This window comes from Haliotis asinina, chromosome 8 (assembly GCF_037392515.1).
Source record: "Haliotis asinina isolate JCU_RB_2024 chromosome 8, JCU_Hal_asi_v2, whole genome shotgun sequence".
Lineage (NCBI taxonomy): Eukaryota > Metazoa > Mollusca > Gastropoda > Lepetellida > Haliotidae > Haliotis > Haliotis asinina.
In genome coordinates, this window is record NC_090287.1 from 17,252,226 (window position 1) to 17,265,757 (window position 13,532).

Below are 13,532 nucleotides of genomic sequence, written 5' to 3' on the forward strand. Positions count from 1 at the left end.
TAGGTAGCCATTGATTAACCTGCATTTTTTCGCAATTATTCAAACGGCGTCCATTGTATTACGTTCAGTTTTCTTTTGCCTTAAAAGCTGCGGATTATGTTGCAGGTAAATGCAAGAAAAAGCCGAAGAAAGAGGAAAAGAAGAGCTTAATTGTTGGACCCCTTATCAGGAAGAGGAGTAAGGAAGATCCACCATTTGTTGTGCCACAAATTTTCGTGGATTATGGGAGCAGACGTACATCTTATGCTTCAGCGTCGGACCATATGATGTTGGGAGCCCTTGCCCTTGACCTTCGGAGAGGGTCAAGTAGCAGCTGTGGTAGCAGAAGGACTTCCTTTGCCTCGGATTCGGATAGGAGGGGATCCGCTAGCAGTCTTTGCAGTCGGAGGACTTCGTTTGCTTCCGACACAGATCGGAGGGGGTCGGCAAACAGTCTTGGAAGTCGTAGATCGTCGATTTTGTCCGATCCTTCTGATCGGAGAGGATCGGCAAGTAGTCGAAGTAGTCGTAAAGGTTCGGATGGGAGTCGGATAGACGATACTGACGTCTCTTTTGCTGGTTTGTATAACTTCATACGTATTTTATAACTTTTAATGTGTAGCATTTGTATGTTCATTCATGCATGCACTGTCCAATATGTGTGAATATTTCATTTCATTTTTATGAGTCCGTCTTAAACTTACAACTTAGCCATGCGGTAATTGTATAAAGTCGCATTTACGAAGATGCACTTTTATATCTATATCACCACTGACATGAAAGTTTAAGGCTGTTATTCGTATAGTTGGCGGGTATTACTACAAGAACAATTTTCACTCTTGCAAGGTTTGAACTAGTTTCTACCACGTTAACGGTTAAATGGGCTAATATACGGGGGGTTAACGCAGATGACGTCATTTACCGTTCTAATCAATTCAGAATCAGAAGAAATTTCTATAATCTTTGTTTTCCGCATTGATCAAACTACATAACGGCTAATTCATAACAGGTGGCCCTTGATGCTATTACCCGAGAGGATTTGTGGGGAAATATGGCGTTAAAGTCAGAACTCAGTGTACGAATAACAATTCAATTTATAAATCAATGGATTTGGGGGTAGGTTAGTCCCTTGCATACCAGCTGACTCTCGTATTTATAGGAACGGCATGGTTAACTTGACTTGGGACTCCCAGCAATGTGGTTTTCAGGTGAATGTCATTGTATATTTATGTCTGTATACATACTGATTTAAAAAAGGAATTGATATTCTGATTAAGATCCTGACACGAGTAGAAACATTCAGTTTGTAAACACTAAAATCAGGTATTGGAGACTTGTAGATTACTGTCAAATAGACAGTCAGAAGATATATAATTTGCAAGTATATTCGATTAGGATGGAAATATAGCACCTTACAACTGGGAACAAAGGCCACACTTGCAAGTGAAACAGATCACCAATGGAAATTTTACGAATTATGATACATTCATCAGTGATCAACGATGAGGACTCAGAAATAACAGAAATAATGTGAAGACGGATGGTTAGATTCAAATGTGATGGGTTACTCATACAGGGGAAAGACTTTCAGTCTATTATGAAATAAAGTATTATCTGAGTGATGGAGTGAGTGAGTGAGCTGGGTTTTGGATGTTGATCCAGTGATGAATATCATGAAAATCAGAACCTGCTGTCATGGAGACCAGTAGACGATATATTCCAGCATGAGGGAGGCTGCTTTCTACAGCATTTTCTCCAGTATCATTGCGCGACAGCAAGATGTGGGAGTAAAGTCCAAAGTGACTTTAGTCGCAGACTTTTAGCACTCGAGGACCAAGATGACGAGCAAGAGCGATACCCCGTGTATACCAAAATAGCAGTCTGTCGAGACGGCAGTAATGGATCATATTAATGTAGATAGATGCTATTCATACAACAAAATCAATACATCAATTAGATTCAACTGATTGATGTTATTCGAACTCCCTAATACCATTCGCAAACACATTTAATAGCAAAATCCATTTAAACCGTGATTTCAGTTCAAATTACATCTACCTTTGGGTGCTTTCCCAGTGCAGTGTGGAAAACGCAGTATCACCCAGTACTAAACTATAGGATTCTTTTTTCGTCTATTTTTCAATTATGTTATACTTGCGGTCGATTAGCCTTTTAAGATGAAAGTAATTTTCTCTACAGAGACGTCCCACTTCATGAATTTAATAGACGTTTCTTGTGTAACTGCAAGCACGAATGTTCAAATGAATCGTTTGAAGAGTCCCTATATACCGCTGGAAAAAGATCAATGAAACTAAATTATATCTGCATGCTGTTTATGATCCAGATTAGCACGTGTTCTTTAAGTTCGTGTATTCAGATGTTATATGTAATATACCCATACCACCCAAGTCTGTATCACTTGTCAGCATCACTAGTTGATACATGTGTTACCGGTGGGATTAACAGCATCATTTATCGCCTAGTCGCGGGCGTCACACACGTCGTGATAAGTACTTAACTGTTAGGAACTCACGCACGATAATGGTAATCAACGCACAGTTGGTTTCGATGACGTGCAAATCGACGTCGGTTTAATTCTGTTACTCATTTTGGAGCATACGTATTAACACTTATTGTTGTTAAACACACATGTATGTACGGGTGGCTGTGGGAGCTGGCAGTTTCCAGCCATAATCGATATTGATTAATCCTGATGAAGATAAGAGATGAGGCAAACAGTATTGTTATAAACATGATTAAACAACAAACATCCTATATCTGTACTTATGCGACTTTCAGGTTTATTCAACGTGGTTTCAACTTACAATCTTGAAAAAAGGATGAATCATTGCATTTATCAAATTTTATCGTTTTAATTTTTATTATATGATTTAATAACCAATTTTATCAAGGGTTTACATTGCTGTTTAATGTTAACGAGTTAATGATAAAGTGGGAAGACTTGTCAACCAAATACAGATTAGATATGGTAATCATGTGCCGCGATAATATGTTTGTTCAAAACGTGTTACTCCATTAACTTTCAAAGTAAAAAATATATGATTTAAGCCAAGCAATATGATTGCGCCAAATTGCTGTAACAGCTAGCGCATTAACAGATCTCAGTGGGACAAAATGTGTGTTATTGTCCAGGGAGTCCTTGCCCCAGGGTAGACATCTAATTATCCCCAACACGCAGTATGCCTCATTGCCAAGAAACGACCCCCAGGTATGACAACTACGTCACTCTGTTGTTTTTCAGACTTCTCCGATTCCGAAACGATAGAGGGCGAGGACCTCCATCGTATCCTTGGGCGAAAGAAACTACGCGACAGACGTACAAGCTATGGGTCGGGCTATTCCTGCGGGACCCCCCAATACGTCCCAGGGCCCGAAGCCTACGTTCAGAGGGAAGACCAAAGAAAGGGGATCCCACCCTACAGGCGCAGCCATTCCTTGGCCGAGATTCAACACAACCAGGTTGCCCGTCCTCAGCCACAAGAAGGTACCGGCATTTGCGGAATGGATGTCCACGAGCTAATGTCTCACAAAGCTTCTGATGCCGTACTTCATAAATGATTCATAAAGCAAATGTTTATGGTTTCAGGGAATGCTCGTCAGGAAGCCATTCAACCAATATTACACTAGAGTACATAAATACAGGCACAGTTGTAGACTGACGACGGGAGTTTCCAATGAGTTCACTTAAACCTGAACTGTGATTTAGCTGGAGTTACTCATGGTGTCTTGTGGCTTTTGTGTCAGGCAGAGTTAGACCTGGGTATCTCGATCATACTCGAACTTGAAAGCAAGTAACTGGATGTGTTACGTAGCGAGACAAGATTAGGAGACTTTATTAATATGTATTTGGGGGCACTCAGCTTATATCAGATACCGTTAATCGTCAAGTTAATGCGAGAGTGAATTATATGCGGAAATTGTATGACCTTTACAAATTGAGTCGAATGTTTCGCGTGGGTCAGACAGTCGCATTAATTCTTATGCATTAATTTCAAAATTTGCAGAAAGTTGTAACAATGTATCTTTGGCTGCTTAGATGGGTAGATGGGAGATGGTAGGAAGATATACCAAAAACAAATACTAAGGAAATAAATTCAGCGATTGATATTATGAGCATCGACCCACGTCGGCGGGTTAGGGGGGCAATCAACCAAATCACACAATCAAGCGGGTTCACTGAAACTGTTACGTTACTGATATAAGACAGACGAGGAACTGACAGGTCGCCTCAATAAAAAGTGACTGAATGATATCAGCACGGTTACTTCTAGGATTCAAGGGAGTTAATCACATGATTACAAAATGATGACTTATATAGACATTGTGAGCTAAGATAACAGTCACCTAACAACAAAATGGGTACTTGATAGCACATAGTTATCCTAAGGTACCTCTCACAAACGAAAAGGTTACATGTTACCAGCAGTAGAGACAGGTCAGGTAGTTACTCGTGTTGTAAAATGTATCAAAACGGAAACTTAGCCTAACGGAACGATTCTCCGTAAGATAACCATGAATTCATAACTAATGGCTACCATTTTGAGTACAACGTGGATGTTGCTATCAGTGAGTGAGTGAGATGGGTGTTACGCCGTTTTGAAGACTATTCCGGTTGTCATGCGGTGCCGTGTGGGTATGGATGACAGCTCAAGGTCATGCAGGAATCAGATGTTTGACGAAGCCCACAATCACGTGCATGATGACGTCAAACATGATAGGTGACCTGGATCAAGAAGAGTGTTAGTGTTAGGAACACGACATGATTACATGACAAACCTATGGAAGTGATAATGGCGTCGATACAGGTTATGACGTAGATGGCGTAGATTGTCGAAGCTCTCTTAGAGCTAAGATAGTCTTAAGTTAATGTTATTGCATATGTATGGAACGTACAGTTGTATGGCCCTGGATATTTGCATTACACCACCAATGCTGTCCATACGATGATGTTGTGTTGTATTGTAGCTTATCTCACGATCTTTCTATTTTTACGGAAAACGGAGTCTGCAAACAACTGCGTGAAACAAACCAGGGACGTATTTTCTTTCAGTTTAAAGAAAATTACTCTTAGAGAAACTTTTCTTACCCTCAATGAAAAAAAGACGTAGAGGAATAAACTCTTCTGAAATCTTACACGTCTGTGAAACTCGATTTGTGTTTTAACTGAAATCAATTCCATGAAATGGCTGCCCATCTGTCTTGCTCTTAAATAGTTTCTAGTACTGTATTGACTCGTCAGTTTGGTCAACTTCGTTGACAGGTAGATTGTTCCACCCTCCGGAGATGGCTTGCTTGTGTCTCCAGTCAGCGGAACACAGACATTAACTTTGTTAATATACGATGAAATTTAGAAATGACAAAAGAACAAGTAGATGGAGCTGGTGCCAAGACAGTTGGAAGACTCTCACTGTTCCTCAAGGGCACAGTCCTCAACAACCTGTCACAAAAAACGTTTATCTACGTCGTTGGCAAAGAGCCATGATGTAGGATTCATGTGATTTTGGAAATGTATATTCAATTAGGCCAACGATAAGGTTACTAGTCACTATTCTAAGTACCTTGGAAGTAGCATTATTTTAAATTGTCTATTTATGTCCTTAATTGGTATGAACCGAGAGACAACCAGTTCCTTGTGACCAGTTGTTGCTGGCACTCATTATGGTGCGGTTGACAAATGGCACCATCACTTTTTTCAGTGTTACTTGATGGGGGTTTTTGTTCTCAGAAACTCGTGTACATCTCTTCTTAGTGTCATAGTCGATACATACATGGCTTTCATGGTAACTGTTTTCAGCCTTTGTCACGTTCAGGACCTCCTTTCACAAACCACTTAGGTGATCCTAAGTCACTAAGGTGATCCTAAGTCACTAAGGTGATCTCAGTGTAACACAATGGGAATTAAGGTTAACATTATTAAAGATTGCTTCGTGAAGGATGCCCTGGTCAAAACTAATTTTCTGTGGTATACTTTCTCTTTGTTCCGACAGTTTAGTGTAATTGCTTTAGTTGGTCTAAATGTTCTCATGCAAATTTAGATGTTGATAAGCAATTTCATAATATGATTGTTGGCTGAGCCATTCCTCGGAGTATTCTTAGAACTTGGTTGTATTTTCCAGGTTTGGAGATCTGATGCTGTTTGGACGCTTCGTTAAATAGGCCTTAGGCGAACATAAACCGTTTTCATATGTTTTTGCAGTCGGTCAATCCATGCTTTCCTTATTTCAGAAATCGATCGGAGTATGTACCCATCAACGCCTCGACAACGTTACCATGGAGAGCGTCGTTCCACTCTCTCCTCCTTGGTGTTCAGTAGCATTCAGGCCATGGATCAAACAGGGGCAGTTATCCCCCCTTACCAGAAAAAGAAACCAAAATCGGTAGGTTTTGTATATTTGGATGTCAATATTTTGTCTGTGTAAATTCGTGTTGCGAAACCTCAGCTGTTTTTGTACACTGTGTGAGTTTCTGAAGGTAATTGTAACGAACACCCGGTGTCGCAGTGATTGCTATTGACTCATTACAAACCTTCAGAGCTATTTTGCCTTTCATTTCCAATGAATCGGTCTCGGTGGATGATGATACTTGTTATTTTGTGTCGCTGACGTTCCTGTGTCTTTGTAAACTTATTTCGAGGTCCTTCTCTAAAATCTTCCCAAATTATGTTTCAGAATGAATGCGATATTTACCTGATAAATCTGTAATAAAAAGATAAAAACATTACATCATTTTCCTCAAAACCTTAAAGCCCAAGTAGATATCGAGTGACCAGTATGCGTGTCCAGTAGATGTTTGATCATGTTATCGACCTCCTGTTTGGATAGAACTCGTGAAGATCCGGGGCAAAATAGGTCTTTAGCAACACATGCTTGCCCCAATGGGCGACTATGCTTGACTAACGGGGTCGGAGGGTCATTATGTCATCTGTTCCCACTTGTCCAGTTACTGTTGATCACCGGATTGTCTGGTCAAGACTCCATTATTTACAGACCGCCGCCATATGGCTGGAATATTGCCGAGTGCGGCCTAAAACTAAACTCACTCACACCTGTTTGGGTAGGTTCGATTACATCCCAACACATCATACTAAGACTATACGGGTACCTCCATCAGTCTTCATACACTCCCATTAGTGCCTTAATATCCCATACGACCATTGTGTGATTCATTGATAATCAAATTGTGTGGGTACATGACGTATTGGTCGTAAAATGAAAGCCTTATTATTCTTTGTTCCTAGATCCTGGTCGCTATTGGCATCTGTCCCTTTGAACATCAGATCAGATCCGTCATGATCATATGATCCATTGATTATCGATATTCCAATAGAAGCGTCACCTGGAAGCACATGGCGCTATTTGATTACAACGTGTCTATAATAAGCAGCTTTGTGAACTATTCTCCCACACATTGTCTTCAGTGACTAATCCTCTATCATCCCCTCTAATAACATAAACCCACTGTTTTGGTGTCATCCAACAACTGCAAATGAGGGTTTACTAATTATAATTCTGCTCATTTGGTCTCGTTAGGACAACAACGTACTATGTATATTGATCCCAAACGTGGATCTAGTACACCAGTGTTATTTAATTATGCCACTTTTCAAATAAATCTCACGCTCTGTTATATACCTTCAAACCCGGTAATGAATCCTCTCAATATTTCTGTTGTTCTAAATTGTGATACACCATTTTTGTTCGTACTGAGGATGATGAAATGAAGCAGTAAGCACAGCGCATAATGGCAACAGGACAATACTGAGACTTCAGGGCCTATATATAGTTACAGATTATTCTTTTTGATATTTCTGATATATCCGAAGTCGACCAGAAATATATGGTAAAATTTGCAGAAATCTTCATTTTCGTTTACCATGACAATGCGTCTGTCTTATTCATGTCTCGTTCATGTATATTCATGTATTAGTGCCTGTCCACCATCTTCAAATAAAATCACTTTTCAGTTCCACCACTGAACGTCCTTAAATCCATATAGCTTTTGAACAGAATTTCGAAGAAACTCATTCTTTGACGAAGGTCGTTGTTGTTCACTGGGCCTCAGCAACTGCAACCATTATAATGTAAGCCTCCCAACATTAACCATTGGTCAAAGAACATGGCAGATGAAATACTAAGACATAAAGAAGGCCACATGCTACTAGGGGGAGAAATCTACTAAACCTCGTATCAGAACAGTTGATATCATATGTGTCATGCATACTCGCCTCCAAGGGCTCATGATAATTAATAATAATCATGAGCGCTCACCATCTGAAGTTTCCTGAGAAAGAAATATGTTAAATTAGATTTCCTTCTTGGTGAACTCTCTGGGAAATCAGAGAGTCAAAACAACATCTACACATTCCCATCTGTACCATCTGGCCTTTGTACGAATCTGAATAACATTTGTTACTTATATTTCGCAGCTTCTGAGGTACAATCGAATACTCTTTTTCTCGAAGATGTTACAGTGCACTACACGACTTGCCAAAAATTGTCTGACCAGTTACATTCAAAGACACAGTAATGCTTACAAAACCTTCCACGTTGGACATTTGTAGGACATTTCTTAATCTTCAAATCTTACACATCAGTAATCGAAATTCCCTGCTGTGACTTACACTAATTGTTCCAGCTCTTGATTTGCCCTTGCGTGTGTTTTTGATGTGATTACCGTTGGGGGAGGATGAACGAAAAGTAGAATGTAAAACGTCAACCCAAAAGAATACACGCTTTTGGTTATCCTTGGAAACTGGTTCCATTTTATTAAGAGGGCAAAACACCCGCTAAAATGTCGGATTAAAACTATAGAGTCAGCTGTTAGTTGATTGTTCATATGATTATGAAAACATTTTATTGCATTTATTATTATGAATATCTTGAAACATGATATTGAAGAAATTCTGTTGCAATATTAAAGTCGTTGAATTGTAGAACATGCAAGATGAAACGGACCAAATCTTCCCATTTCGTGTAATTCAAGTTATATTTATCCTACTTGCACTTTTGTCTAAGTAAGATCCCATCGTTCAGATGAATCCGCAAATTATCTGTCTGAAATTATTCGTCCAGAAATTGAACATTAGTAGGAAGTAATTGTGGCTAAAATAGTTAAAAACGCAAGCAGACATGTTGCTTCCCTCGAACGCGAACGGCCATTAACCTCCAAGATAAGGCTCTTAGACGCTTGGCTACTCAGTACATTACTTAATCCACTTTGCTATCTCCACTTAAAACTTCACCGTCTTGGTTATACTGAAGTCAGGAAATTGAAATGACCGTCACAATCACGTCAAATGCCCTTGACCTCGTATGAAGCACGTAGTAAAGTGGAAGCTGAAATACACTGAATATTATCAGGATGTAAAAAGCAAATAAAAGGAAATAGTGGTTGCACACAGTATAATACGCTATCACATATGTATACTGGGTTTCCTATTAGAGTAAATGTTACAACAACACTGCAGACGTTTCTTGTCTCTCGTCTATAGAACTTATACTAAGGATAAAATATTTACTAGTTTTGTTGGCACATGTTAATTTGAGTTACAAACATGTCAGCCTAATTTTGGAACAACCATGCTAGTCTCGAGTGCATGCCCCTAAAAGTCTGAAGTACATAGATTAAAACTGTCAGCACTAAAACTAATTATTCTGTATTATCTCTGCCAAAAAAACCCCTCTATTGGGCGAACATGGCACATTAGTGGTAAACGTTATAAATGAATGGCTGTGATTCAGTACTGAAAACAGGTGCTTGCGGAAACATTAAGCATGACTGCCCTGTTCTCCAGGCATTGGAGTAAGACTTTATGATATGGCGCTACCAGTATCTGTTCAAAACTTTTATGTGAAATGACAGTTATCATTTCCTTTCTTAGCTGTCTTGACCTTTGGTCTGAACAGGTATCTGTCACCGTAACAGAGTGGCAGTATGTTTGAACAAAGTATTAATGTCAGCATTGTCACATATGGGGAACTATTTAATTTGTCAGTGAATGTTTCTACATGATAGGTCTGTCGTTTAGGTCCAATTTGGATTGCTTTGAAAGAAAACAGTGACGCCAGTTTAGAATACACTGACGTCATCAGCAGAGAACTGTCATGAGTTAATTAACAAACTGTGATGTGACAACGCCTCAGATCATACCTCCATCAAATGCTGGAGGAAGATGCAAATAATAAATGTCTTTACAAGTATACATGAAACGGCTCTGCCAAGATTCGGTTAAAGTTCTTTCACGGAAACAAAACAAGAATACTGGTGATTTATACCAAGAGGAATATTAATACAGCAATTATCTTCTATTCCTAATGATCATCTCCATCCCGATTCTATGCCCACTATTAATACGACAACCACCAAAACAACTTTCAATAATGCATCAGTATAAACGTCAATACCAAAGCACTATTCGATACCGTCTGTATCCAGTGCTTAAAAATTATCCACGAAAAACATGTAGTGCAGTTATCAACTGCTGCGCTTTTTTTCCATAATTTACCCTCGAGTTAGTCTGGAATATATTTACTACGCTTACTCTTTTAGGAACACCTGGTGTCATCACTGATTTTAGATTTTTGTCAAAGTGAGTTAGTACTATTTTGCCTTCTTGTGTGCTGTGGAATCGGTGTCGGTATTTAAACATAACCAAGATGTTAGTGTTTCGCAGGCGTTAACGACTTGTATACCATAACGCCATGTCAAGAAAGGTGACATAATGGTGCCCTTCCAGTAGTGTTTGGGGTAAGTAATTATTCTTTCAGTTCCTTGGTTCTGACTTTCACGTGAAACCTTTCCCAATCACTTTCCCACTGCTCAAAGACATGACGAAACTACAGGAACTACCGGAGTGTGGCCCCACTTGGGACGGAAACATCAGTTACCATGACTTAACAAGGTCCATGTGTTGCTACCATACCATCATTGTCATTGTCATAGCTATTCTCTTACTTACCCGACAGAAATAGTTACTGGGAATGTCTGGCTTTCTCCAGAAATGTTCGTTTAGGGAGAATGGGATTTTTTAATATGGCATCCCGTTCTTTTAATGATGCTCTCTGAAACCACAGGAAACAAAATGACGTTGCGAAGAATGACAAATTAGGTTGCTGTTGAGTTCCATTTGAAAGGTTACAAATGCTGTCTTGTTAAAATGAAAATAGAGACAGAAGATCTCATTAATAGTTAAAACTGCTTATACTTGAGCATTGGTTTTACGTTTTCCCCCTTGAAGGATTGAATGATAATTGTCAATGCCCAAGAATATTGACATTCGTACATCTGTCAAAAGACAATGAGCGAAACAAGATAGTGTCATGATATCTAAAGACGCCACAGATTCGGATATCGATAAACCGAACTTCGAAAGTATCTCTAAAGATGACGCGCTTTTGCATTACCTCATACATAATTACTACATTTTGTTTTCCTATCAACATACATTCCTTGTGCATGATATGCGAAAGGACATCTGCGTTAACTCGCTGACAGACCCACGGCGAGAACAGTCGACTACAGTGAGGGGATGTACACATATACTTACATATGTGTTTCATTACAATGCCAAATCCCCGTATTGTGTTCTTTGATTTAGCTATCACTATATTTATCCACTACCGAATGAGAAACTAATGAACCTAGGGAGATAAGAGGTGATGTGTTTCCCTGAATTATGCCTGTTGTTATAGTTGGTAATTAAGCCTGTTGTTTATGAGCGATCAATAGCGAGCCCTATTGTTAAAGATCAAAGTACCCGATACTCATGAGAACTGAACACCTGTAAACTGATAGGTCTAGATATAAATTGTACCGATATGTTATGTATTCGCTAGAGGCTTGTGGTTTCAAGGTGGCAGAAGACCAGGGAGGTCCTCACACTTTTATCCTGGCAACTGAACATTTAAATTATTTCATCTTAGGATAAAACTTGCTGAACAAACGATGATCGTTTCAAATCAGTATTATAGGTTGGTAATACAAGGGGTGTGCACATTAAATGAAACGGAGAAAACAAGTGGGGTTGGTCTGAGTTAACGCTAATAACGTACTGCACGTGCATTTGTTTCACTGTTCCAACTACTGCCCTTACCCCTGTGTAATACATACAAATAACAACGACTTGAAACCATGGTCCTCTTTTCATAAACGTTAATTTATCCTAAGATGAATAAAAGTCTGAGATTTAAATGTTCAGTTGGCAAAGGTAAAATTATTAGGATTCGCAATCTTAATTTCACTTTTTCGCTTTATTTTATTTTTGTTTAAAGTTAAACGCATCGATACGTTTTCACTGCAAAGGTACTATGCATGTTGCGTCCATGGATACAATACCTCGATGTTTACCCCTTGCCCTCATAGATACAAATATATAACATGACATTTACATGTTGCCTTCATAGACACAACGTCATGACATTTACTGTTGCCTGCATGGACACAATGTCATGACATTTACCTGATGCCTCCACAGACACAATACCATGACATTTACATGTTGCTTGCATAGACACAATGCCATGTCATTTACATGTTGCTTCATAGACATAACACCATGACCTTTGATGGATACAATACCTTGGCGTTTACCCGTTGCCCTTGCTTTTAGACACAATACAATGATATTTACGTGTTGTCTTACTAGATACAAATGCAATATCATGACATTTACCTTTAGGTACAAAGAACTCAAGGAATTCATCTTCATTTCATTTATGATAGTTATGACTTATATGTATTCCATATTAAATCATACAGAAGCCATCTTGGGGTTTCATTATATGTTCCTGTGTATGTTTGGTTTTTGTTAAGGTCAGAAGCACACGGGACTAAATAAAGCCAATGTCCCATGGATTTCAGGTTAATTAGAATAATTCCTTAACAACCCGTACTGGTCAAGTGGGGACCAAAGGGATTAGGTGTCTAGTTCTGTAGATACATGTCATCATATCCTGAAAGCATAGGTCGTTGCCCACAACACCAATCACTGGGTTATCTGGCTCCCTGTCTATCACCTAGTTTACAGCCTTTATATAGCTTGAATATTGCCTTTATATTGCGGGATCAAACAACAAACGAGGGCATCCCTCAAGGCCTTTTGACTTGGTTTAGTTGTTTGTGTACGTGCTAACACTTTGCAATCTTACATTGGTGGAAATGTTTACTTCATTAATGTTAACATTATCATGATCGATCCGATGCCTTCATTGTACTACCTTTCATCCTTCATACTTGCTAAATTAAAAATCGATTAGGTTATTAACAACTTCTTGAAGCCGAAGGATTAACTGTAGGAATTTAGCTTGGGTATTTGAAAAATGTATTGAAAATAAACACGATGATGTAATAGGTAACTATAGCAACGACTGATCCATTAGGATTGACAGGCAACCACAACATTTGTCCTGCAAGAGCAGTTATCTTCCTTGTTAATAACATAATCGAATAATGAAAGGATGTGCATGAGACGGACGAGGATTATTCGCGTGAAAGAGGAGCACGAAAATACAAAGGGAATCGATTGCAACGGAAGA

At 39.1% G+C, this 13,532-nt stretch overlaps 1 protein-coding gene across 1 annotated transcript in view; it reads left to right on the plus strand.

Moving 5' to 3' along the window:
* The window catches only part of LOC137293750 (uncharacterized), a 92,077-nt gene that overhangs the window by 51,459 nt on the left and 27,086 nt on the right, over window positions 1-13,532 (plus strand). Inside the window, exons 3-5 of the mRNA XM_067824463.1 lie at window positions 106-558; window positions 3,242-3,484; window positions 6,226-6,377. Coding sequence (XP_067680564.1) covers window positions 106-558; window positions 3,242-3,484; window positions 6,226-6,377 — 848 coding nt within the window. The remainder of the gene's footprint in view (window positions 1-105; window positions 559-3,241; window positions 3,485-6,225; window positions 6,378-13,532) is intronic.